The following is a 26,003-nucleotide window of genomic DNA, read 5'->3' on the forward strand; positions in this document are numbered from 1 at the left end:
AGACAGATCCATGAATGGGCAGGAAGCAAAGAGATACAGACCCTTAGAAAATAGGGTTTAGATAGAGGATCTGGATCGGCGCAGGCTTGGAGGGCCGAAGGGCCTGTTCCTGTGCTGTAATTGTCTTTGTTCTTTGTTCTCTCTGGCCACAGGAGAGGTACCAGAGGACTGGAGGACAGCGAATGTGGTACCATTATTCAAGAAGGGTAGCAGGGATAAACCAGGTAATTATAGGCCAGTGAGTCTAATGTCAGTGATAGGGAAACTATTTTTAAAAATTCTGAGGGATAAGATTAATCTCCACTTGGAGAGGCAGGGATTGATCAGGGTTTGTCACAGGGAGATTGTGTCTATTAAATTTGATTTATTTTTTTGAGGAAGTGACTAGATGTGTGGATAAAGATAGGTCAGTTGATGTGGTCTACATGGACTTCAGTAAGGCTTTTGATAAGGTCCCGCATGGGAGATTGATTAAGAAGGTACAAGCCCATGGGATCCAGGGTAATTTGGCAAATTGGATTCCAAATTGGCTTAGTGGCAGGAGGCAGAGGGTGATGATCGAGGGTTGTTTTTGCAAATGGAGGCCTGTGACCAGTGGTGTACCACAGGGATCAGTGCTGGGACCCTTGCTGTTTGTAGTGTAGATTAATGATTTAGACATGAATATAGGAGGTATGATCAATAAGTTCGCAGATGACATGAAAATTGGTGGTCTCGTGGATAGTGAGGAGGAAAGCCCTGGAGTACAGGACAATATAGATGGGCTGGTAAAATGGGCAGAGCAGTGGCAGATGGAATTTAATCCTGAGAAGTGTGAGGTGATGCATTTTGGGAGGACTAACAAGGCAACGGAATATATAATGGATGGTAGGACCCTAGGAAGTACAGAGGGTCAGAGGCACATTGGTGTACTTATCCATAGATCACTGAAGGCAGCAGCACAGGTAGTTAAGGTGTTTAGGAATGCATACGGGATATTTGCTTTTAGTAGCCCAGACATAGAATATAAGACCAGGGAAGTTAGGTTAGAGCTGTTTAAAATGCTGGTTAGGCCACAGCTGGGGTACTGTGTGCAGTTCTGGTCACCACATTATAGGAAGGATGTTATTGCACTGGAGAGGGTGCAGAGAAGATTCACCAGGATGTTTCCTGAGCTGGAGTATTTCAGCTATGAGGAGAGACTGGATAGGCTAGAATTGTTTTCCTTGGAGCGGAGAAAGTTGAGGGGGGACGTGATTGAGGTATACAAAATTATGAGGGGCACTGATAGGATAGATGGGGAAACTTTTTCCCTTAGCGGAGGGGTCAATAACCAGGAAACATAGATTTAAGGTAAGGAGCAGGAAGTTTAGAGGGGAATTGAGGAAAAATCTTTTCACCCAGAGGGTGGTTGGAATTTGGAAAACACTGCCTGAAGGGATAGTAGAGGCAGGAACCCTCACAACATTTAAGAAGTATTTATATGGGTACTTGAAACACTTGAAGCATATAAGGTTATGGCCAGGTGCGGGAAAATGGGAATAGTTGGATGGGTGCTTGATGGTTGATGCAGATGCGTTGGGCTGAAGGGCCTGTTTCTGAGCTGTATAACTCTATGACTCTATTAACTATTTGTGGGACCTTGCTGTGTGCAAATTGGCTGCCGTGTTTCCTATATGACAACAGTATGGCACTTCAAAAGTACTCCACAGGCTGTAAAGTGCTTTGGGACATCCTGTGGTTGTGAAAGGCGGCATAGAAATGCAAGTTCAGTTTTTCTTTAGTCCTCATAATCCACACTGGTATGGAAAAAGATTTTAGAACACTTGCAGCCTCAACACATTGTGAAGTGCATCTGCAATGTAAATGGTTTGAGAGTTGAAAATAATACCCCGTATAATAAACACTATTGTATCCAGCTCTTCAGTTTAGTAGATAATGAAATTATCAAGCCTTCAAGCCTTAACTGTCAAAACAGCAACAGGCAAGTTCCCACGACACATCTGCCAGGACAAGATTTTCTGTTGGGGTGTGTGTCGAGATCCATGTGCATGCTTCTTAATTGTGTTTGTTAGACCTCCACTTCTGTGTACTGAATAATGTCTTTTTAATGTTTGGATTCCTGCCTTACACAGAGGTGGGTGGCCTTGGCAGGCAGCCATCCGGCTGAGAGCATCCCATGGAGATGGGAGATTGCTGTGCGGTGCCACTCTCATTGGCAGCTGTTGGGTCCTCACTGCAGCTCACTGCTTTAAAAGGTCAGTCTTTTAATTGGAATAATTTAATTAACATAATTCAAAGAAGATAATGATCTTCCTCCCTGGAGGACACAATCATAGTCTAGTGCAGTTTTGCTGCAATTGGTTTCTAATGGCTCAATGCAGGTCATGTTAATATGGATAACTGTTGCAGGTGTTAGCCTACAGATCTGTCAGATGACTAAGGATTAATGGAGTTTGTATTTACAAACACAGATAGACTCTCTGAAGACTTTTTTGCTGTGAGTATTCTCAGGAAGTTCTTGTTTGCAACTTTTTTTGGTGAAATTGATTTTTTGTAATATAGCTAGGCAGAAATGGACATGCCTCCTCACGTGAATAAAAACATCTACAATGGCTGATAGATGAAACCAAGGCTGAATTTACACTACAACTGGTTACTAAAGTTGTGTGAATTTGGATTCAGGGCTCAAACTGATTCCAAGTGAGAGGATTGAGAGCACCTCCAGTAGACACTTTCACATTACTTGGCGTCCCATAATTGAGATAGTCTAACTCTGGGATAGACAGACTTGGTGACTTTATACATTTATTTTTTAATCTGTTTACAGGGATTCTTATAGGTTGCAGAAAATAAAATTGCATATGCTTGTATGGGAAGGAAAATAGGGAAAGCTGTCATCAGAGAGAGGAGGCTTCTGACCACTCCTGGAATGCAAACACAGAACTCCTTTGTCACTGAGCACTGTGCAAAGCCCAGCTGGCAATTCAACTCAGGTCTGCTAAAATTATTTGTGTCAGACTAAAAGCTGCAGTGTAACTGCACCCAAAACTATAATAACTAATTTCAGCGCTGATCTAGATGCAGAGAACACTTTTGATCTACAGAATTTCTTATAAGTTACAGAAAACAACTAACTCTAGTCCAATATTAGGAGGAAAATAAGGCAATTCAAGAGAGGGAAACAGATTTAACTGGTGTCCTGATATTAGCTTTTTAAAAAATGTAGTAGTGATTTTATAACTGGAATACAAGATGCATAATACCGAACAAGCAGGATATGTACAAGTTCCAGGAAATGATAACCAAAGCCCCAGTTTTAACTGCGGGTTTGGGGTGAGTGTCGGGTCAGAGAAGCGAATTTCAGGCTTGCTGACGTGATGCCCAGGCCTTATTTAAATAAACCAGACCTGACCACTGCCCAAGCCATCAATGATGTCTGGCTGGCGGGGGTGGGGGGTAGGAGTCAGGGGAAGGTGGCATGTGACCGAGTCTGAGGACCCACAGGAACTGTTCTCAGCAGTTAGTTAAGTGGTGGTGGTGGATAGGCAATTGTACAGGAAAGAGTATCCCAGGACCAAGGATTTCTTTGGGACCCGGTGGAATACTACTGCACCTGAGCCACAAGGAAACTGTTAAATAAGTGTCTTTGTTGGTCTGTTTCTGGGCCACCTTCTCCTTTGCGCCATATACTCTTGACGAAACCAGTACTTGGCAATGGTTAAAATATAGTCAGAGTCTCAATGAGATCATAGATCCCCAACTTTGGAATTTGAGTCAGGCTCTCGATTGCCTGCTGCATGGGTCTCACGGGCTGGCCAGAGAGAACCTGTTAAAATGGTGTGAGACCAGTGAAGATCAGGTGAGTAGGTCACTGCAAGCATTTTAACACCTATGCACTCCATTCTCGTTGGACGGCGGGGCAAGGGTTGAGCGACAGTTAAAATCAGAGTTCAAGGGCTGAATTTTACGCCGCCCCAGCGGGTTGGATGGTGGCGTGGGGGCAGATGAGGGCGGTGTAAAATTGAGCGGGAGGCTCCGTGAGGCCTTCCCGCCCCTCTCCCGTCTCCGGCCAACTCATTGGCGGTTGCAGGCGGGTGGGGGGAGGAACAGCCCGCCCACCGGCCCCAGGCCAATTGAGGCCCGTAAATGGCCACTTAACGGCCACTTAATGGCATTCATCCACCTGCACAGGCATTTTACCTGTGGCAAGCGGGCGTGCTGGGGACATGAAAGGCTGCACGGGGTGCCCGCTCCCGCCTCCCAACCCACCCTCCGGGACCCAAGATGCCCCCTCCCCCCAAACGACCACCCTAGCCTCATCAGGGCACGACTGATGATCCCCCTGGTGAGGCATGCCCAATTTACCTTCACTCCTAGCTCCATGGCATCCTCCTCGGTCAGCTGGGCTGATTGAGGGACCTCCTCCCTCACGCAGATGGAAGCCCCACCTCGGAACAATTAAAGCCCAGGGACCAGTAAAATGTGGGTCGGATCCCCGGGCTAGGCAGAAGTGGGTTCGTCACTGACTTTTACATCTGTGGCGAAGTCCCGTCTGCCTACGGTAAAATCCAGCTCCAAGTGTCAGCACAATCTTTAATTGCCTGGTCCATTGCAGAAGTAGCTGTTGTAGGTCTCTAAATATTCATAATATTCTTCTGCCTTCTAATTGTTCTTCTTTAATACAAAATAAAATATTGATGACTAGTGTACTCGTATTTCTTGCTAGTTCTGCATAAATCATAAATTTCTATGCAAATATTTGGATTTTTTGGTGAATGTGCTGTAATAGACACTGAAGTTCAAAAAAAATCATACTGTGCAAACATATATCCAAGTATTGTAGGCAACACATGCTTTATGAATTATCGGGCTTGGGATGAAGTAGCTGAGATCAGATTCCATTTTACAAACTTCAATGTAAAACAATCATTGGGCTGAATTTTACAAATACACTGCCGAAATCGGTGGCTGGCCGCACATCACGGAGCCGCTGCGATCCTAAACGCAGCAGCTCATTGAAATAACTGGGGCGGGTCCCCCCACTACCCCCACCCCCCGCCGATGACGTGGAGGGAGCGGGCTGTCTGTCCTTGGCAATGGCGTCAGCTGCCTGTGTGCAGGCACTGATGCCATTTCTAAAGAGCTTTCAGCCCTGCCATTAAATTTAAATATTTAAAGATACAGTGAATTAAATAAATTAAATAGATTTCTTCTGCCTCACTCCCACCCCCAATAACAATGAAATTAATTACTTGCCCTCTCCCCCCCAAAACACTTACCTTGTCCACCTGACCTTCACCCCCGCCCCCCTAAAATGCATAGAACTTTAACCTAAAACCCTACCCACCATCCCCTACACCAATTGTGCTACTTTGACCCTGTAACCCCCACCCCCACACTGAGAAACTTACCTCCAACCCCCCTCCCCGTAAGTGTTCTGCCTCGTCTCCCCAGACGGGGATCCGAAGGCGCGGGAGTGCCTGCCAGTAGCAGGAAGATCACAGCGGAACGGAAGGTGGTGGTGTAAGTATGATTAATGCATTAATTTCCATTTATTTAAATATGTAAATAGGGGTCCTGTTGCAGAGCGGCGGGGGTGGGGGCCACGACAAGGCCTCGCTGCCACCGGCAATATCGGGCCGGGCCCACCCAGCGTCGGGGTGTGTGGTGCCCCTCTTCCCAGGTTACTGTGGGAAGCGAGAGAGGAAATAGTTGGGGCCTTAACAGATATCTTTGCAACATCCTTAAACACGGGTGAGGTCCCGGAGGACTGGAGAATTGCTAATGTTGTCCCCTTGCTTAAGAAGGGTAGCAGGGAAAATCCAGGTAATTATAGACCGGTGAGCCTGACGTCAGTGGTAGGGAAGCTGCTGGAGAAGATACTGAGGGATAGGATTTATTCCCATCTGGAAGAAAATGGGCTTATCAGTGATAGGCAACATGGTTTTGTGCAGGGAAGGTCATGTCTTACCAACTTAATAGAATTCTTTGAGGAAGTGACAAAGTTGATTGATGAGGGAAGGGCTGTAGATGTCATATACATGGACTTCAGTAAGGCGTTTGATAAGGTTCCTCATGGTAGGCTGATGGAGAAAGTGAAGGCGCATGGGGTCCAAGGTGTACTAGCTAGATGGATAAAGAACTGGCTGGGCAACAGGAGACAGAGAGTAGCAGTGGAAGGGAGTTTCTCAAAATGGAGACGTGTGACCAGTGGTGTTCCACAGGGATCCGTGCTGGGACCACTGTTGTTTGTGATATACATAAATGATTTGGAGGAAAGTATAGGTGGTCTGATTAGCAAGTTTGCAGACGACACTAAGATTGGTGGAGTAGCAGATACTGAAGGGGACTGTCAGAGAATACAGCAGAATATAGATAGACTGGAGAGTTGGGCAGAGAAATGGCAGATGGAGTTCAATCCGGGCAAATGCGAGGTGATGCATTTTGGAAGATCCAATTCAAGAGTGAACTATACAGTAAATGGAAAAGTCCTGGGGAAAATTGATGTACAGAGAGATTTGGGTGTTCAGGTCCATTGTTCCCTGAAGGTGGCAACGCAGGTCAATAGAGTGGTCAAGAAGGCATACGGCATGCTTTCCTTCATCGGACGGGGTATTGAGTACAAGAGTTGGCAGGTCATGTTACAGTTGTATAGGACTTTGGTTCGGCCACATTTGGAATACTGCGTGCAGTTCTGGTCGCCACATTACCAAAAGGATGTGGGTGCTTTGGAGAGGGTGCAGAGGAGGTTCACCAGGATGTTGCCTGGTATGGAGGGTGCTAGCTATGAAGAGAGGTTGAGTAGATTAGGATTATTTTCATTAGAAAGATGGAGGTTGAGGGGGGACCTGATTGAGGTGTACAAAATCATGAGAGGTATAGACAGGTTGGATAGCAAGAAGCTTTTTCCCAGAGTGGGGGATTCAATTACAAGGGGACACGAGTTCAAAGTGAAAGGGGAAAAGTTTAGGGGGGATATGCGTGGAAAGTTCTTTACGCAGAGGGTGGTGGGTGCATGGAACGCATTACCAGCGGAGGTGGTAGACGCGGGCACGATAGCGTCTTTTAAGATGTATCTAGACAGATACATGAATGGGCAGGAAGTAAAGAGATACAGACCCTTAGAAAATAGGCGACAGGTTTAGATAGAGGATTTGGATCGGCGTAGGCTTGGAGGGCCGAAGGGCCTGTTCCTGTGCTGTAATTTTCTTTGTTCTTTGTTCTTTGTTCCGGAGGCTTCTGCCCCACTTCACCCCGCCACGAACCCTGATGTCGGCGGTGGGGGTGTAAAATCCAGCCCAATATGTGCATTGCGCACATATGGCAGGAGAATGGAGGAATCCTTCATTCAAGTTAGACTGTACCATAAATAAATCAGGGCAATGACTGTCAGTGAAAGACATTGGGCTGAATTTTCCCAGTCCTATGGAGATGGGTATGGAGGCAGGACTAGGAGCAAAATTAGAGAATCTCTCATCGCGGCTCCCCAACGCAATCCCACCTCCAAGTGATCTTGCTGGAGATGGGGTCTGACTGGTAGTGGCTACCCATTCCGCAGTGGCAGATAGCTAATTAGGTTCAATTAAATCCCCTTTTGGGGCAAATGGTGATGCCGCCAGGATCTTCCTGATGGTGGTCAATCCCCTCACAGAGGCCGAAGCCTGGCCCTTGTCTGACAACAGGCTGGGGCACAGTGAGGCCTTCTTTAATTCCCCCCAGTCCATAACAAAGCCTCGGGTGCCAGATAGCCACAGCTACGGCAACAGACCATCATGTGGAGGGGTTCCACATCTATAATAATGGCCTGGCAGCTGTGGTCACACTTACTTTTTACACTTTTATAATTCTTCGGAGGGTGCCTCCATCTAAAGGCGCCTTCATGCTCTCCTACATACATTGGCATTGCCCTCCTCTTCCAGTGGGGTTGCTGTCTGGACATCGCTGCGGGCTCTCCTACTGGGCCTGCTGGTTCCCTGGTTTGCCCGCTGTCCTTAATTGAACGGGGCTCCTGGAGGCAGATTCTTAATTGGCTGCCTCCGGGAAGGTTGCGACTGTTGTCCCAACACGACCTGGAATTGAACCCAATGTCGGGGCTCTCACGATCTCGGCAAAATCCAGCCTGCTAATTCTGTGGTAATTTCACAACTTCACTATCCTGGCACAGAACCTCAGCTGCTGAGAACTGTGGTCAGTAATTCATGAGCGGTGTGTGCTCGAATTCTTGATTTGATTTCGGGGCGGGCAGGGCTTCGCTCTGGGAGCACAGGCTCGTAAAAACTGCACCACAGATGTAATTTGCTGTGTATTTTATTACTGTCACCTAGTAAAAATGGCTTTAAAATAAGTTACTTTTCCTCCTCCCTCATATTTAAATATAGATTTTTGCTTGTCTCACTACTTTCTGGCTATCTCTAACCTTTATCAATGTTGCTACATAACAATGGAGACGTATTTCTTCCTGCTAACAATTTTAGAAAAAAGTTGGCATGAGTACAAAATAGGAACGCCAGTTTTATACTCACACTGTCCTTACCCTAAAATTAATAATAGGATGGGTTGCACCCCAAGAATGGTGCTCAATTGATCTAGTCCTTGTTCTTCATTTTCCTTTCTTTGGAAACCATTCTGTCTTTACTCAGTCCTGCCCTCCCTGTTAGCTGGCTGAGATCAGGGACATGTGTGAGAAATTGAAGGGGGGTGGGGGTGGGGAAATGTGTGAAGTTCACTCTGTATCCAACTGTGCTAATGCACTCACATGCTGTGCCACCAGGCTGCCTAATGGAGAGGATTTCATAAACAAATTGCTAGAGTTGGAAGAAGTAGACTGTAATTTATAAACGTATAAAAATATTAACATAAAAACTGCAATTGCTGAATATTTACTCACAATTCCTCAGTTACTACTCAACTCCTCCACATGTTGGCTCCAACATCACACTTCCATGGCATGTGAGAGAATTTAAGGTAAGGAGCTCTTTCAAACAATTGGGAATGCTTTCATTTATTTACATAGCCATCAGTATTCAAATTGTATTGTGATTGAATTTATAGAGCAACACCTCATTAGTAATGAGGAGTCACTGTAACTTTCTCTCCTATTACTTTCAACTTTCATGATGATTTCACTATGGACCTGCACCCTGTTTCCTCAATTTAAAAAAAAATTGGACTGAATTTTACTAGCCCTCTAGAAATGGCGAGGGAGGCAGGGGTGTGGAGCATAAAATAGTGAGAGGGGGTGGGGGCTGGGGTGCCATTCAATTTTGTCGGGGCAGGGAAGGCCGAGGATGGCCTTCCTGCCTGGAGGCCATTTGAGGCTCTTAAGTGGCCAATAAATGGGCAATCTGTAGGCTACAGAGGGTCCCCGGCATAAAAGGCTGCCGCTGCGCCAACACCTTTCCCCCACCTCGTCGGGACCTGCGCGAGAGGCCTGGTAAGCCCGACCCACTTACCTGCACTCCTGGCCTCCAGCACTACTCCTGGTCCCGGGCCTACTGCAGTACCAGAGGTGGCATTGCTGGGACTGCTGAGCTACCTGCCCTCTGATCGGCTGGCAGCTCTTGCAGGTGGGATCCATATCCGTTAAGGAATGGGGACCCTTGCGTCGGGCAGTTAACTGTCTGAGTGCCGTGAAATGCCACAGGGGGTCCTCCAAATGGCTGACCCACCTTTCTGGCCTGGCATTGGGGCCCGCTGCCACCTGCACAAAATTCAACCCATTATTTCATGAATGTGATGGATCCTTAAATCTCTATCGCCAATAAATACCCAATTCAGCAACTCTCCTGCATTGATAACTGCTGTGATATTGGCATCAATATATTTCTAAAGAATTGCAGTATAGATTTTTAATGCTCCAGCTCCCAAAGATCTAGAAAGGATTATTATATTAATGGATGGAGTTGGATTCTGAGGTGGCACTGGTTCACTGCCCTATTTGCCCTGATTTCCCAGTGGGAGGGAGTGACTGTTCCTGCATCCGTCCCTTTTGAAACTGATGTCACAGATGGAAGTAAGACTAGCAGGATTGTGTCACTCATTGGAGTCTCTGCCAGTTCTGCCTCTAGTTCCCCCAACTCCTTCACCGTCCCCCACTGCACCCACCACCTATCCACACCAATGTGCCACATGCCTTTTGACGCTGGCATACTGAACAATCAGGAAGATGGAGGTGAGACTCCACCATATTCCGAAAGGCTGATTTCCTTACGGCAGCTGGGGACAAAGCAATCAACAACTGTAAGAAGTGTCTCGTTTCAGGATTATTTTTCCCTGGAAGTGATTTGGAAAAAGAGCTAGTTAAATTTTGGAGTCTTTTAAAGCAGTGTACTTCTACAAGATTTTGTTTCAAACACTGGGATAAAAATTAATGTGCTAGGCATTGAAATTGCTTCCCCAAAGACTGTAAAAGATAAGCAATTTGCTAGCCTGTCTCAGTGATTGATAAACACCCATTGTTATTGGATGTCCCTGGTCCCTGGTGTTCGACAAGAGCTGTCTGGCATATGCCCTCTGGTTTTGAGCGGAGATAAAATTGGGACAGAATCACTGACCGTCAGGTTACGAAACAAAAGGTTGCTGGGGCAAGCATTTACCGAGCTGCAGGTTAGGATGCAGGACAGAGTTAGAAATTATTTTGTTTAAGTCAAGCAAGATGATTCACTGATGTGAGGGAACACGTTCACTATTTTATATGATTACCTGAAGAAATGTCATACTGATTGAATTAAATGAGTTTGATCATAACTGTTTAGCCAAATATTTGCTTGTTATCTGCGAAATAAAGCAATTTGATGATTCGCATATGGCCTCGTTTTACCAAGTCTTTTCACAGTCTGATTTTGATAAGATTGGAGAGGTCCACATGGAGCATAATCAAAAGACATGAGATCCAGTTCAGATCACCAAGGGGAGACATGTTACAGGTTACCAGATGTTGATAAATTAGATATTGGCCAATTTGCTCAGTCCTCTAAACACAAGGGGATAACATTTGTCTTGTGTTGTTTTTTGAACATAGGGGCTGTGATTCATGATCTGTCTGTGCTAATTCTAGCAGAGGTAGGCAGGAATATTTCATTCTGCCAGCCAACAGCCACCCCTGGTACTCAGGACTCACACCGAGCATCCAGAGACTCCACCTTACCTGCACACAACTACCAATGCTGCCAGCCTCACACCCACCTCTCTGCCTCCACATGCCTCTAGCTATTCAGCTATGGCAGGCACATCACCCAAACACAGCATTACACAATCACTGACATTCTTCCCTTTCACTTGCAGGGCAAAGTGTCACACCATAGAAGGGAGCAGAGTAGAGCTGGCAGAGGACAAGGAAGCCTGTATCTCTTGAGCCCTAGCTTCTCAGCACCATGGAGCTGGTGGCGACAGAACCCGTGGCATCCAATGTTACTGAGAACATTGAGGATGACGGAATTTTCCTGTCTTATGCCCTTTCTCAACTTCCAGCTCACCCACATCTTGCTAGATGGCATGATGAGCAAGCTGCTGATGGTGTCACTAAGGACCTCTTGCTTTCTATCCCACCCACCTTCCCTCAGCTCAAACTTCCCATTCTGATTTTCTGCTTTCAAACATCCAGGAATTGCTGCCTGCCCAACCACAGCAGCACAGCACTGACAAAGAGGCCCCATCAATTGATCTGATATTCACAGCCACCAGATACCATCACTGCACATATGGTAGAGTCTAGTTTAGAGTTGGGGTCTGCACATTGTGAGTCACAGGGCATGTGGGCTGCAGCCATTCGAGTGGATCGTGTGCCAGCTCACTGGAGGGTATGGTTGTGGACAAGTTCTGCTACAGAGGACTCAGATAAGGTCCCCGATGGGGCAGCATATAGGAAACTGCTGATGGGAATGCACATCGAGAATCTGGGTGCATTGGCTGGCCTTTCACACAGCCTCCTTTCACTGTCAACATAGAAAATAGGAGCAGGAGTAGGCCATTCGGCCCTTTGAGCCTGTCCACCATTCATTATGATCATGGCTGATCATCCAACTCGGTAACCTGTTCCCGCTTTCCCCCCATATAAGGAGCAGGCAGGAGTCTGGATCCAACATGGCAGAGGGTATCACAGAGAGCTTATCTTCTCTGCAGTGTCTGCTCCATCTCCCTGTTGTGCCACAGATTCAGATGCATTCCACCACAACCCCCCGACCTGTTGCAGCCCCTGTGTGGACAGGTCACCAAATCCTCTGCCCTCTCGTGAGGATGCAGCAACTGTCCCTGCCAAATCCAGGAACTCACCACAGCACCTCCAAAAACACTGCAGAGTACTTCCAGGGACTTTACAGTAGCAGAGGTTATTCAAAATCACCTTAACTGTAAGTTGGGTGACTAGCCCTTTACGTAATGCTGGTGCAGGGCCTGTCTTGCAGCTGGATACTTGATCTTTTGTGAGTGATGAGCAAATTTGTTCACCTAATCTGTGACTAAATTTTAAAAATGGGCATCACATCAGCTGGTTGGGCTGTGTGATATCATGTTCGGACCAATTCAGTTGCTTCTGGTGTATGCAGGGGACGTCCGCACCAGCACCCTTCTCAGATGGAGCACCTTGCGGGACATGCTGAAAGTGGTTGGCGGCGCAGCGAGCATCCCCAGGAGGGCATTCAGCTTCAGTAGTGGTGCTACTGATCCAAATTTCAAACCCAAGAGTTACAGTCTGCTTTCTGCAATGACCGACAGTGCTGTATTCTAGAGAATGCCTGGGCAAGATCTGAAACTTGTGCTTTCTGAAAAAGGGCCAACTTTTGCACAATTCTTTCTTCTGCTGAGCCTGCCACCATCCAACAAATCTCTCCACTGTCACAGACAAGCTCACCCACTTTATTTACATAGCCCGAGCCTGGGAATTCCTACGTGATCAGGTGTGCAACTGCTTCATACAGAGAATGCACTAATTTGCTTGAGTATAGTGGTGGCTAAGATTGCAGATTTTTGGTCCCCAAATTTATAATCATGCAACCTTTTTTTTCCATACATGCAGTTTGATATTGATCATATGATCAGTATGAAACAGGGGACACACCAGATAACCCACATTTTTACTTAAGTGGCAAACCAAAAGTTGTGGCAGTGGAAGTTACAATTGAATGTCAAAAGTCAATCGAAGCTCATATTCTGTCAGCACTGTGGCATGGCTACACTCGTATCAGTAACCTGTCAAGGTCTTGAAACATAGAACTTGCCCATGTTATCAGATGTGGAGTTGCGGATAGAGACCAGAGAAGCTGGGATTTGTCTCCTTAGAGCACAGAAGGTGAAGGGGAGATTTAATAGAAGTGTTCAGAATTATGAGGGATTTTCATAGCATAAATAAGAAGAAATTGTTTCCACTGATAGGTGGGTCACTAACTAACAAGAGGACACAGATTGAAGGTAATTGGCAAAAGAACCAGAAGGAAGATGAAGAGAAATGTTTTTATGCGACAAGTTGTTATGAGCTGAAATGCACTGCCTGAAAGGGTGATGGAAGTAGATTTAGTAGCAACTTTCAAAGGGTATTGAATGTACACTTCATAAAAAAACATTTAGGGCTGGATTTTACAGCTACCACCGCCACCCCCCCCTCCCCCATCCCCAATGTCGGGAGTCATGGCGGGGGATGTTGGGGCCAGAAAATGCCTCCACAGGAGGCCCACCATGCTCACCGCGCCGGGAAGGCCTGATCCATATTGCCAGCGACAGCGAGGCTCGTGATGGCCCTCCCGCCAAATTTACATTTTAAAAAATGCAAATGAAGGAATTAATGACTTACCTGCTCCTGTCGTCCCTCCAGCTCCGATATTGTTGCTGGAGGCTGGCACTCCCGCGCCTTCGGATCTCCATTCATAGATCTGAGGCGTAACACTGGTGAGGGGGATGGAGCAGGTAAGTATTTCAGTGTGGGGTAGCGGGGTCAGACTCTTCTGATTGGGGTAGGGGATGGTGGGAAGGGGTAAAGATTAAAGTTTGTGAACTTCGGAGGGGGCTGGATGGTCAGGTGCATAAGGTAATTATTTTTGGGGGTAGAGAGGGCAAGGAATTAAATGTATGGTTGTTGGGGGTGTGTGGGAGAGGGTCTACATCAATAAATGTTATTTTTTACAACACTTTTCCCTTTAAAAATGGCATCAGCGTCTGACGCTTTTGCGGGGGATGGATCGCCCATCCCCTCCATGTGATTGGGAGGGGGCAGTCTGCGACGGCCATTTACATGAGTTTCCGTGTTTAATTTCGCGACAGCTCCACAAAGCTTAGCTTGCACATGTGGGCAGCCATTGTTTCTGATCGGTGGCGGCAACATAAATTTCAGCCCTTACATTGTCAGAGGGAAAAAACAGGGAGTGGTACTAGTTGGATAGTTCATTGCACAGGCACAATGGGCAGAATAGCCTCCTTCTGTCCTATATGATTATTTGAAACTGGATCTCGACTGAGCACTCCTTAAAGTGACCCGGTGCTTTACTTTTTGTGATGGTATATACTTGTTGTACCTCACTCTCAGGAAGAGACTCCACCACATGTCGAACTGGTGAAGTCTTTTCCATCGATGACCAGCACATCTTTGCAAAATGCACTTTAAATATGAGTTACAATTTTTCCCTCAAGCTGGATTGTGATTCGATGAGCATTTTCACAATTTGGTCACAGTTTTGAAGGTAACTGATGATGATGGAGCACATTTTGATGAGGTTGCTGAGGTCTTCTTGTCCTTAACCCTTTCTCTGAAGCTGGTTGGGCAAGCTGTGTCTGCAATCCTGAGTCTAAGGGTGCATGTGTGTGCAATCACTATGAATCTAACATGGCAGATTCGATCTGGACTGCCAAGTTTATGGCTTTTTCGAAGGTTAAATCATCATCCTCCATGAGCAGACATACCCTAATTCGTGGAATTGAAGTCTTTTCAATTAATTGGTCATGAATTAGTTCATTGGTTAGTGTGCCAAATTTACATGTAAATGCCAATTGCTGCAATGCTGTCATGTAATGTTTAATGGGCTCACCACATCCCTGGGATCTCTGGCGGGAGACTCTATCATCAAACTTTTCTTTGGCCTGAAGTATTTTCCGAGAGCACTTACCGCCATATCAAATGTAGACGCATCTTCTGTGAGTTTCTCAAATATATGCTGGCCTTCTACTCTGAGACAATGTACAAGTATTACTTTCTTATGGTTCTACATCTTGGCTGTCCATCCTTGTAGCAAGCAAGTAGGTCTTGAACCCCGAAATCCATCGCTCCCAGTACAAGGGAGGATTTCCCGGTGTTGAAAGAAATAGTTCTAGAGCTAATAACATTAGATTTTGCTGAATCAGCCACATTGCCATGTTTTTGTTATGTTTACACCGGGTTGCTGGATATTTATATATCTGATTTATCTCAGAGCAATGCAGATATCACACTTGTATTAAATCACCAACTGATTTATTTATAGCACTTTAAAATATCCCAGCTCTTACTAGATTTCAGTACCATGTTTTCTCAGAACAGTCTGTGTTTCATAGAACATTCTAGTCCTGTTATTTTAGTTTCAGTTTCAAACTTTTAAGCTCCACCCATAGGCTTAGGCAATCAAGCACAGTGAACACAGATCAAACCCAGATTGATCAAACACAACACTTGGGCCCCTAATATACCCATTAATCTGAAGGTGGATTTAATTCCAAGTTACACAATGAAAGGACAGTGTGCTGAATTCCTTCATCAAAAATTATTTTGTAGGTGGTGCTTTGTTCTTGAGAATAGTTTTATATCAAACAAATAATCCAGTATTTATTAGGCAGGCTTTGTATTTTGCTTTTGAAGCCACCTATAGAATCCAAATCTTGGTATTGGGTAGTAATACTATGTATCCCAGCATTCTGCTTAAGAATTCAAAAAAAATTACTTGAATATTTCACACGACATGAATAAACATTGCTTCACCACAGTTTCATGGTGTTGTTTTTGACTCACAATCTGATATAATTTATAGACATAATATGAGCTTATTTAAAATATTATATTGTAATTTTGTGATTAAAACAAATAAACATTTTATTAACTTTTATTTTGCATCCCTCAGCCTTAATTTAAAATGTAACATTCTCACCCTAATTCTGAAGAATTATACTTGTGTATATCCAAGTGAGAGGACTAGATTTTAACTCTCTGATGCACTGACTGTGGGGGAGCCCAATGCACCAGCATTCCAAAAGTTTCAGCATGCGTTTGTCAGTGGCCTTTGAATGCAGTTACTGTACTTCCATCTGACTTCAAGGTTTCCCAATTAGAGTCACCAGCAATGATGATGACCCACATCAGTCTATTTCAGCTCAACTGTTTATAGGAAAAGATTGTCCAGGTATTTAAACTGAGCAAGACCTTGCAGCAGTGGACTCACAATCTTGTAAGGCAGCATCATGCTCCACTGATGCCTCCCTAGAGATGATGCTGCAAGTTGTAAGGGACCAGCAGGGAGATTCTGCTCGCTGATGATGGGAGGAAGAAATCTCCCACAGAGAACAGGAAGGCATGGTTGGAAATCTCTGGAGGAAGTGAGCAGCAGGAATGTGGTGTCATGCCCCTGGATACAGTGCCAGAAAAGGCAGAAAAGTTGAGTGGCATGGAACATTCAAGTATATTATGTGCGTCTAACTCTGCCTTCCCAAGCCTAGTCCTGCAATTCACTCCTCATACCAGCTTACTTTGTAGGTGTAATCATCCCTCTCTCTGTAGGTACCTCCTCATATCCCAATCTGACCACCCACCACTGACATGCAACCACATCCGAATGCAATGTCACAACTATCCCTCATAGTGATCTTTCACAAATGTTGTCCATTCATCCACTCAACACATTCCATTAATCTCACTCCTATTTCTCTTCTTTCCCTCCTTGTAGGGGAAGAGAGCACAGAATGTTGTGATGGTGTATTTGTTAGTATGTTAAATATAATCACTTAAATATGTTTACGCTAATATGTATGTCATCACAGGAAGTGATGAAATATCATATGATTCAGTTCTCTTGCACAGCCAGTTAGCACATCTAAGCTGAAGCAACAACAAGTCACCCTTAAAGCTCAGTGTTCTAAACCTTTATGCCCACCCTTCAGCTTCATTTGTATGTAGAAAGAGATAATATAATATGGTGGTAGTAGTCATGAGTCAACAGCATTTGTCAGCAGCTGAAAATGAAAATAGAAATCAGAAGCTCTATCAGAAGTGTTGCAACTGGATCACAGCTCTCATGTTGGGAGAACAACAGTGTGAGTAGTGACTGAAGGCAATTTGAGCGTACTACCGGTTTTGCCCTGAGCCGGCAAGAAAATTGTTGGTAGTTTCGGCCACAAAAATCAGTGCAGCATTGTGTTTTGGTGCAGATCCCTTCCCACCATTGCCACACTTGCACACTATTAGCCAACTCTGATGCCAGTGCCTCTCCTGCCTGCAAGCTCACAAGCCCACACTGCAGCAGCACAGTTCAGTGCATGGCTGCTGCTCAGTTCTGCAGATTTCGCTGCTTGCTGCAACTTTTAAAGCAAGGTACTTTACCCGTGGGAAGCGGGTGTGCCAGGGACGTGAAAGGTGGCCCAGCGATAGCTGCCGGCCTTTCCGCGCCCCAGGGGAGGGGGCATGGTAGTCAGGCACAGGGTGCCCGATTGAGGGCCACTCCCGCCTCCCAACCTACACCCAGGATCCAAGATGCCCCCCTCGCACCAAACAACCACCCTAGCCTCACCAGGGCACGACCGATCCCCCTGGTGAGACAATTCAAACTTACCTTCAGTCCCAGCTCCATGGCACCCTCCTTGGTCAGCTGGGCGGCAGTCCCAGCAGTGGCCACTGGTGGCGCTGCTGAGACTAAGAGCTGCCGGCCCGCTGATTGGCCGGCAGCTCACTGAGGCGGGACCTCCTCCCTCAAGTGGGTGGAAGTCTCACCTCGGGCCAGTTAAAGCCTAAGGATCTGTAAAATACGGGACGGATCCCCAGGCTGGGTGGAAGCGGGTTTGCCACCGACATTTACATTGGAGTCTGGCTCCCGTCCACCCACTGTAAAATTCCAGCCGTTGTGTTCTCAAAGTATTTAATGTATTGTCTTTTTTTATATCAGATAGAATTTGAATTCTGATTATCTGTTAGGTTGCTCTGTTGCTATGTGCTCCAGATTGCAAAGTAAGTTTATTTTTGTAACATGGGAAACTTGCAGATGATATATTTTCTAATTATTCAAGTTGTAGCTTGAATATCAAAGCTTTTCGTCTTGCACTCATCAGATAGATGCAAGAATGCCAAATTTCAAAGGGAGCAACAATTTATACTGCATGAGAAAAGGGTGCTGATTGGTTGACAAGTCAACTCTGATTGGTTGAGGCATTGTCATGGAGAATGCATGAGGGAACTATTGTCCCCCTCGCTTTTTATTTAATTCAAAAAAGGTGCAATGCCTGGACATGTTCGTTTTGCCTGCAGAGGACAGGTCCCTGCATATGAATATATGTAGCTTCTAGCAAGCATAAGTGAGCCACATTGTAAGCCCAACTGATAATCTTAAATTGGTTCTAGTGTAATTCTTAGCACTCTCAAGATTGTTCAGTGAGTGCGATCCAATTGAAGAATTACATCTAACATTGGAACATGTCCAGGCATTGCGACCTCTTTAAGTTTAAAAAAAAGCATGGGGACAAACAGTTCCCTCGTGCATTCTCCATGGCAAAGCCTCGACCAATCAGAGTCAACTTGCCAACCAATCAGCATCCTTTTCTCATGCAGTATAAATTATTGCTCCCTTTGAAATTTGGCATTCTTGCATCTGTCCTGATGAGTGCAAAACAAAAAGCTTTGACAGCATGTCTCTTTTTTCAGCAATACTCAAGGTCTGTATGACCAAGTGACTAGTCATTGATATATTCTGATTAATAGACTGACATTTTATGATATATTTCATATTTCTTCAGTGAAAGACCTTGCAAGCCTTTTCAAACGTTTTACAATGATTTCAAGTTGAAAAATAATTTAAGACAAGAATCCCTCTTTTGACATTGAAGGGAAATGATTCTTTGATAACTCCGTGATCTTGGATTTACTCCAAGTTAATTTGTATCCTGACAGCCTCCTGAATTCATTCATCAGCTCCAGCAAGCATTAAATGCTTTGAACTGGAATATTTAGAAGATAATACAATTTTCAAACTGTGATATTTTGTGTTCTCTCCTCTCCACTCATTGTTGTTCAATGCTTGATTTGTCTAAACTAAAGTCTGATTGGTTCTAATGCCAAAATGAATAGAGATTGGACAACCTTTATGTATGCCTCTGCTAAATTGAGGGATTAGTGATCAATGGGCTGAACTTGCACTGTGGGATATTAGTAATGAAAGTGATAATGCATTTGTATGATATTCCTTTGTCGACTATTTTATCAAAGATGTTAATCTGCTTATTTCAGAAATGATAAGCCCTACTTTTGATTTTGTGTGAGAAGCCTAATTCTTTCCCTGAATGATACTGTGAGGCTCAATCCCTTAAAGCAGATAAGAGCATTTTATTCCGCTCTCAAACTGTTTCAGAATTGAGAATCATGACCAGCAGAGATCTAGGAAGGAAGATTTCTGTTGTTCGCTCATAACAAAATCATAAACATATTCTTTATACATGTTTATGACTTCATTGTAAATAGTGAAAAGCAAACATTTTTCCTCCAGAATCCCTGCATGTGATATAAATGCTAGAAACACTCAACAAGTCACGCAGCAACTGTGGAGAGAGGAAGGTAGGGATAATGGCTGGGATTTTACGGCCCATTGTGAGTGGGCTAGGAGGTGGGGGGGGGGGGTGCTATAAAATCGAGTGGGAGGCATGGGGGCGCAGTGCTTACCTGCCCCTGCCACTATATCACCAGTGGTGGGGGAGGTGGCAAGCAGCTCACCCTCTCTTAGGCCAATATTGAGGCACATATGGCCACTTAAGGGCCTCTTCCCAAAGCCACTGGTATTTTACTAATGGCGGGCGGCCACTTCGCCATCTCAGGAAGGCTGCTCAGTAATACCTGGTGGCTTCCTTGTGGGCTTGGGAGGCCTCATGATCGGGTACCCTGTGCCCCAAGGTGGGGCCCCCAGCAGCACGGGCTGCTTCTGCATTAACCAACCCCCCTGGCCTTGTCTACGACCCACATCCTCCACCCACTCACTGGGACCGAGCCGATTGTCCCTGGTAAGACCCGACTACCACTTACCTCTTTGAAGGGAGACATCCATCTTCCTCTTCCTGCTGGCTGCAATCCCAGCAGTGGCCACCACTGCCAGTGGCGCTGCTGGGACTAAAGAGCTGCCAGCTCTCTCCTCAGAGGGGCAGAAGCCCTGACTGAAGCCAATTAAGTGCCTGGGCCACGCAAAATAGCAATGTGGCTCCAGGCCTGGAGGAGGTGGGCTCGCCCCTGACATTTCAGCTGATAAGTTGGATTACCGCCTCCTCATGAAATGTTTCAGGTCCGATGAAAGGTCATCATTCAGAAACATAATCCCTACCTTCTTCTCTCCACAGCTACTACCAGACCTGCTGACTGTTCCCAGCATTTTCTAACATGCAGTTTTGCAAATTTCTAGATTTTTTAATATGTCATAAATAAGCTGTGTTGTGAAATATATGGGATGCAAGGCCACAACTGTGATTCCTCACACAGGGACTTTCAAATCCTATTGATGCTGCATGGGAATATCGGTCTGTTCCCCAAATGGAGGGAAGGAAAATGAAGTTTACCTTTGGCATTCCTTTCTTTCAGCTGGGTAAATTGTGTGTCAAAGGAAGGTTTCCGGTATGAACAAGAAATATAAATGTAAGAAAATAAAGATAGTTACGCAAAAAAAAACAAAATGTGGGAGAAATTGTTTAGTCTGGGAACCTTTTTGTGAGTGTAACTAAAATCTGGGCCCTACTCAAGATACCCCCTTTTCCCATCTTATATTGATTCTTTGTGGGAATGAAATAGCCCTCCTTAATTCTTCTGTTGTTAAGGGAAATTCAATTGTAATTCAGTGCTCTACTGCAGAGCGATTGGATGTAAAGACACTTTGTCACTCCATTAATTCACCTGATGAATGGAGATCCTGGTTTCCTTCAATCAGCTACATTCCATAAGTGTCCTTATCCTGATAAAAATATATGTCGCTACGATTTTTCTGTCAAAATAAAGGAGCTGTTTGTAGAAATGTGCATGTATGGAACTGCTGCATGAACATCAGACTCCTGTGACCTAACAAAGTACCAAATAAAAAAGCATCTTAAGTGAGCCATACCATCAAAGCTATGAGTTTATTAGAGTTATGATCTATGGAAGGAATGGGTTTAATAGGCCAATTGGCCTTTCCTTGTTGCATGCTTTTGTATATTCTTTCTTCGATCATGAATCAGTAACATTCTCCAATCGAGTTTTCTTAGCAAACATAACACTGTTCAAAATCATGAGGGGTCTGGACAGAGTAGATAGGGAGAAACTGTTCCCATTGGCCAAAGGATCGAGAACCAGAGGACACCGATTTAAGGTGATTGGCAAAAGAAGCAACAGTGACATGAGGAAAAGCACTTTTTGTGCAGCGAGTGGTTAGGATCTGGAATGTACTGACTGAGAGTGTGGTGGAGGCAGATTCAATCAAGGCATTCAAAAGAAAACTGGATAATTATCTGGAAAGAATAAATATGCAGGGCTATTGGGAAAAGGCGAGGGAGTGGGACCAGGTGAGTTGCTCTTGCAGAGAGCCCGCACGGACACAATGGGCTGAGTGACCTTGTTCTTGGCTGTAACCATTGATTCTATGATTCTGTGACAGTCTATTAAATTAAACTTTCTTCTTAAATTTACACTTTCTCTTTGGTAGGTATGGCAACAGCACAAAAAATTATATAGTGCGTGTTGGCGATTACCACACATTAGTATCTGAGGAATATGAAGAAGACCTTGAAGTGAAGAGCATTATTATCCACAAGGACTATAAGCCTGATGCTAATGATTATGATGTTGCATTGGTAAAGCTAGAAGGACAGCAGGAGCATTGCGTCAAATTCAATGCCCATGTGTTGCCAGTATGTCTACCACACAGGAGAGAGCGTATACAAAAAAGAGGTTCAAACTGCTACATCACTGGATGGGGTGACACAGGTAACAATATTCCAATCTGTAGCTAAGAAGAGTAACTAACCAAGATGCATTGGACCTAGGTAATTCGAGGTCTTAGTTAATTGCGACCAGCCAAATATGATGTTCAAAAATACATCAGGTTTATTTACTTGGTTCATAAATGGTGACGTTATTTTTGTGATTGTGTAATTAGCCAAGTGTTTAACACACAGGAATACCATCAAACTAAACTGGAGATATAAAGCTGGTTGGGAGCCTCATCTGCCATCAGTAGATATCAGCAATTTGGATGAACGCTGCCCATGATTTTCTGGCTATTGGTCAGAAAATCGTGGCAAATATGCTCCCAAATTTCTGAAATGTGCTCTCAGCAGGCGACGCTTTCCACTAACAGCACAGATTTGTGCAAATACCCTATATGACAGATGAAATGTTCAAACATTGTGTAGTAATTTGGGATTTGCATGAACATTTTGACAGTTTGGCCTTGAAATGTGATCACGCCACATTTGCTTTTCAGGCAAACTACGGGTGCTGAAGGGTCCAATATAGTGAGCATGTGCTTATTCTGTGATGGGTATATGCCGCACATCATATTGATTCGAACACCCTGTAGTTGTCTAAAGTACCTGCTTGAAACAGGCGTTAGGCCATTGTTTATACAGATTGGGGGCCTAATTTCTATTTCAGGTCAATTCCCAAAATTGATTGGTACCTGCGCTACTTTCTCAGGCACAGAGCAGCTAATTCTAGTCTTTAAAGGAATTGCTGGAGGCAGCTGTCAAAAAGATAAATTAAAAAAAAGGTTTTACTTACCTGAATGTGAAGCCAGAAAAAGGCCCTTCCTTTTGGTTCCAAATTAAAATTGCAAGACACTTGCACCACTCTTCCCCTTTCTGATCTTTTTCCCCTTCCAGACACATGGTTGCCGATCTTCATTCTCAATTTAAGTGGAATAACAATGTTAAAATAGTGAACAAGGCAATTGCATGTAAATACATTCAGTATTAGTACACTAATATTCCAGCAGCCTAATTTTAAGGCATGTCTCAAAAATGAATCATGATCTTAATCATCTTTGATCATGTGACTGTAATAACATGTTTTCTTCAGACTTTCGGTGACTTAAATTCTATTGGTAAGTGAATCACCATGGATACACTGTGATTTATATTATCTTTATGATGGCATTGATAAGCTACATATTGTAGCTATAGCAGTCTAGCTATATACTGCACTTTACTTGGATGATGAAACACATATTATGACTGATAATGCCATATATTATTAATATTAGCTTTTCCATTTCTTTTTCTGTGCTTGAAGCAAACAAATTTGTATATCTTTCATTGACGATGCCATCACTAAACTCAGTCAAGTTGATATATGATTCTGTTTTTTCCCATTCAACCCTCGCATCTATCTAGAATATATTAAAACTATTAGAGCTGGAAATTTGTTGCCATTCCAGTGGACTCCTATCGTAACTCCAGATGGATTCTGTCAGTATGGCCAGAAACTAGGCTGGGACCCTGGTACGGCGAATCCTGGCCCAGCAGTGAAATTTGGTGTTCGACTTGTTGGGGAAGAGAGCTCCTACCCGTCTCTAACATGGTCATTGATGTAGAAAGGGGTGAAAACTCTGAACCTTGGAGCTCCTGCCTTAGGGACCTAGCAGTTGGTCAGAGCTGGTATTCCTGATTAGAAGAACTGTATTGACTGACTAACCAGCGTAGGTAGGGCCAACATCAAGTATCAGGTGACAATTGAGGTATGGACCCCATGAAGAAAAAAAATAATTTTTATTTGAACCGTTTTTTAAATAAATACCATGGGAAGAACCCAACATCCTCTCCATCCAGGACTCTACTGGATATTGGGGTTTCTTTGATGGCCAGGGTGCCCCAGATGGCCCCCTAGTACCCTGAAGACAAAAAAACTGTGGCTTCCCTCATCCTACAGATTCTGGAGGGATCAGTAGCAGAGGTCAGAGGTGGATGCATTGTCGGCACTTACATCAAGATGTGCTGCCTGTAGATTTTTAGGGCTGTTACGTCTGCCTGCACTTCCTCTTTGCAAAATGTTACATTCTGTTAAATGTTATTTCCTGTGAGGTGCTTTATTCGTTAAAGTCACTATATAAATGCAAGTTGTTAGTGTCAACTTTTCCATAATAAATTCTTTGCCCTGATATTTACATCGATCCAGGAAGAGAGTGGATTGAGAGGGTGTAGGGTGATGGTGGAGGGGGAGGGGTGGTGGTGGTTGATTTCAGACGGGAACCTGGAAGTAAGAGTTTCCCGTATGTCCTGCTGAAACTATCAGCAGGACCTCTTCTAAATCTTTCTCCCTATCTACTCTGTCCAGACCCCTCATGATTTTGAACAGTGTTATGTTTGCTAAGGGAACTTGATTGGAGAATGTTACTGATTCATGATCTTTTCAACAAGTTTCCCACCCAACAGCCATTCAGATTGATAGGGTGAGGTGGAAATGAAGACACAATGTCTAACTTTAAAATGCAACCTGAGTTATATCTGATACACTCCGGTTCAATTCTCACCCACCCTCTAACCCCACTTTGTCTGAAGGCTACATTTGGGCTGGAATTTTACGTCCCCCCCCCCCCCCCCAAAGAGTGGGAATGTGGAGGGGTGAGGGGAGGGGCGTAAAATGGAACAGGAGGCTCTGACGGTCCTTCCCAACCTGCTCCCGCCTCCCTATGTACAGCATCTCCAGAGATCAACAACTTAGCAACTTAATTTGCTAACATCAGAACATGGCATTGTCCTGGGAGTTGTGGTGTTATGGAATGCACTACCTGAGGGGGTGGTGGAAGCATATTCAATCGTAACTTTTGTTACAACTGTGGCAGGAGCAAAGCACTGTCAGTTCAGTCCTGTCACTCCACAGGTCGCAGTATATTATTAAGCTTAAAAACCCAATAGGAAAACAGTCAAATTAAACACCCCAGCAACCCCTGGAATAAAACAGACCAAATCATGCATCTTTAGACAACAAATTAACGATTTATTGAAAACTAAATCTTAAACACTCTTAAGATAAACCTATGTCTACAGACCTTATAACTTCTTATTTTAATCTAAATCCTGCATTCACACACATATACTCAAAAACTAACAGTTAACTGGTTTTAAAAGTGGAGTTTTTAGGAATTAGCTGTCTCTTAAGAATAAATAAAATAAGAAAGTCTTTGTGGACTACATTCCTGGTGGATGAGGTCTTCTAATGTGGAAATAGTCGAAGGTCACTCAAAGTCTTCCCGTGAATTTGATGAAAATAGTCCTTCAGTAGATAAACATTCAACTCTTCAGCTGCAGCAAGATTAAACAGTTCTTTGAACAATGAGCACAGCAATACAAATGGTTTCTTGAAAAATAAGGCTTTTCTTCTTTAATTAGTGAATTAACTTGGCTTGAAGCATCTTGTAGAATTATAGCTGAGAGGAAATAGCTTTCTTTCTCTTCAGTTCACCTGGCTGGGAAGTTTCTCAGAACTAACTGGTTTCAACTGGTTTCTGACAGTTCCACACACAGTCAAGTGGAAACATTACCATGTGACCTCGCTCTCTCCTGCTGTTGCCCAGGGTAACAAACATGCAAGCAAAATACTGCAGATACTGGAAATCTGAAATAAACACAAGAAATGCTAGAAATACTCAGCAGGTCTGGCAGCATCTGATGAAGGGTCACTGACCTGAAACATTAACTTTGCTTCTCTCTCCACAGATGCTGCCAGACCTGCTGAGTATTTCTAGCATTTCTTGTTTTTATAATTGTGGCACACTGTGTCTCCTGAATGTTCTCTCCTTTAAAGCTGCACTGTTTTTAACAAAGTCTTAAAGGCACACACACTGTTTTTAATTCGAGGAGAAAAA

At 44.4% G+C, this 26,003-nt stretch overlaps 1 protein-coding gene across 1 annotated transcript in view; it reads left to right on the forward strand.

Moving 5' to 3' along the window:
- The window catches only part of prss12 (serine protease 12), a 224,670-nt gene that overhangs the window by 179,839 nt on the left and 18,828 nt on the right, over positions 1-26,003 (forward strand). Inside the window, exons 11-12 of the mRNA XM_068017768.1 lie at positions 2,115-2,237; positions 21,846-22,126. Coding sequence (XP_067873869.1) covers positions 2,115-2,237; positions 21,846-22,126 — 404 coding nt within the window. The remainder of the gene's footprint in view (positions 1-2,114; positions 2,238-21,845; positions 22,127-26,003) is intronic.

Source organism: Heterodontus francisci, chromosome 1 (genome assembly GCF_036365525.1).
Source record: "Heterodontus francisci isolate sHetFra1 chromosome 1, sHetFra1.hap1, whole genome shotgun sequence".
Lineage (NCBI taxonomy): Eukaryota > Metazoa > Chordata > Chondrichthyes > Heterodontiformes > Heterodontidae > Heterodontus > Heterodontus francisci.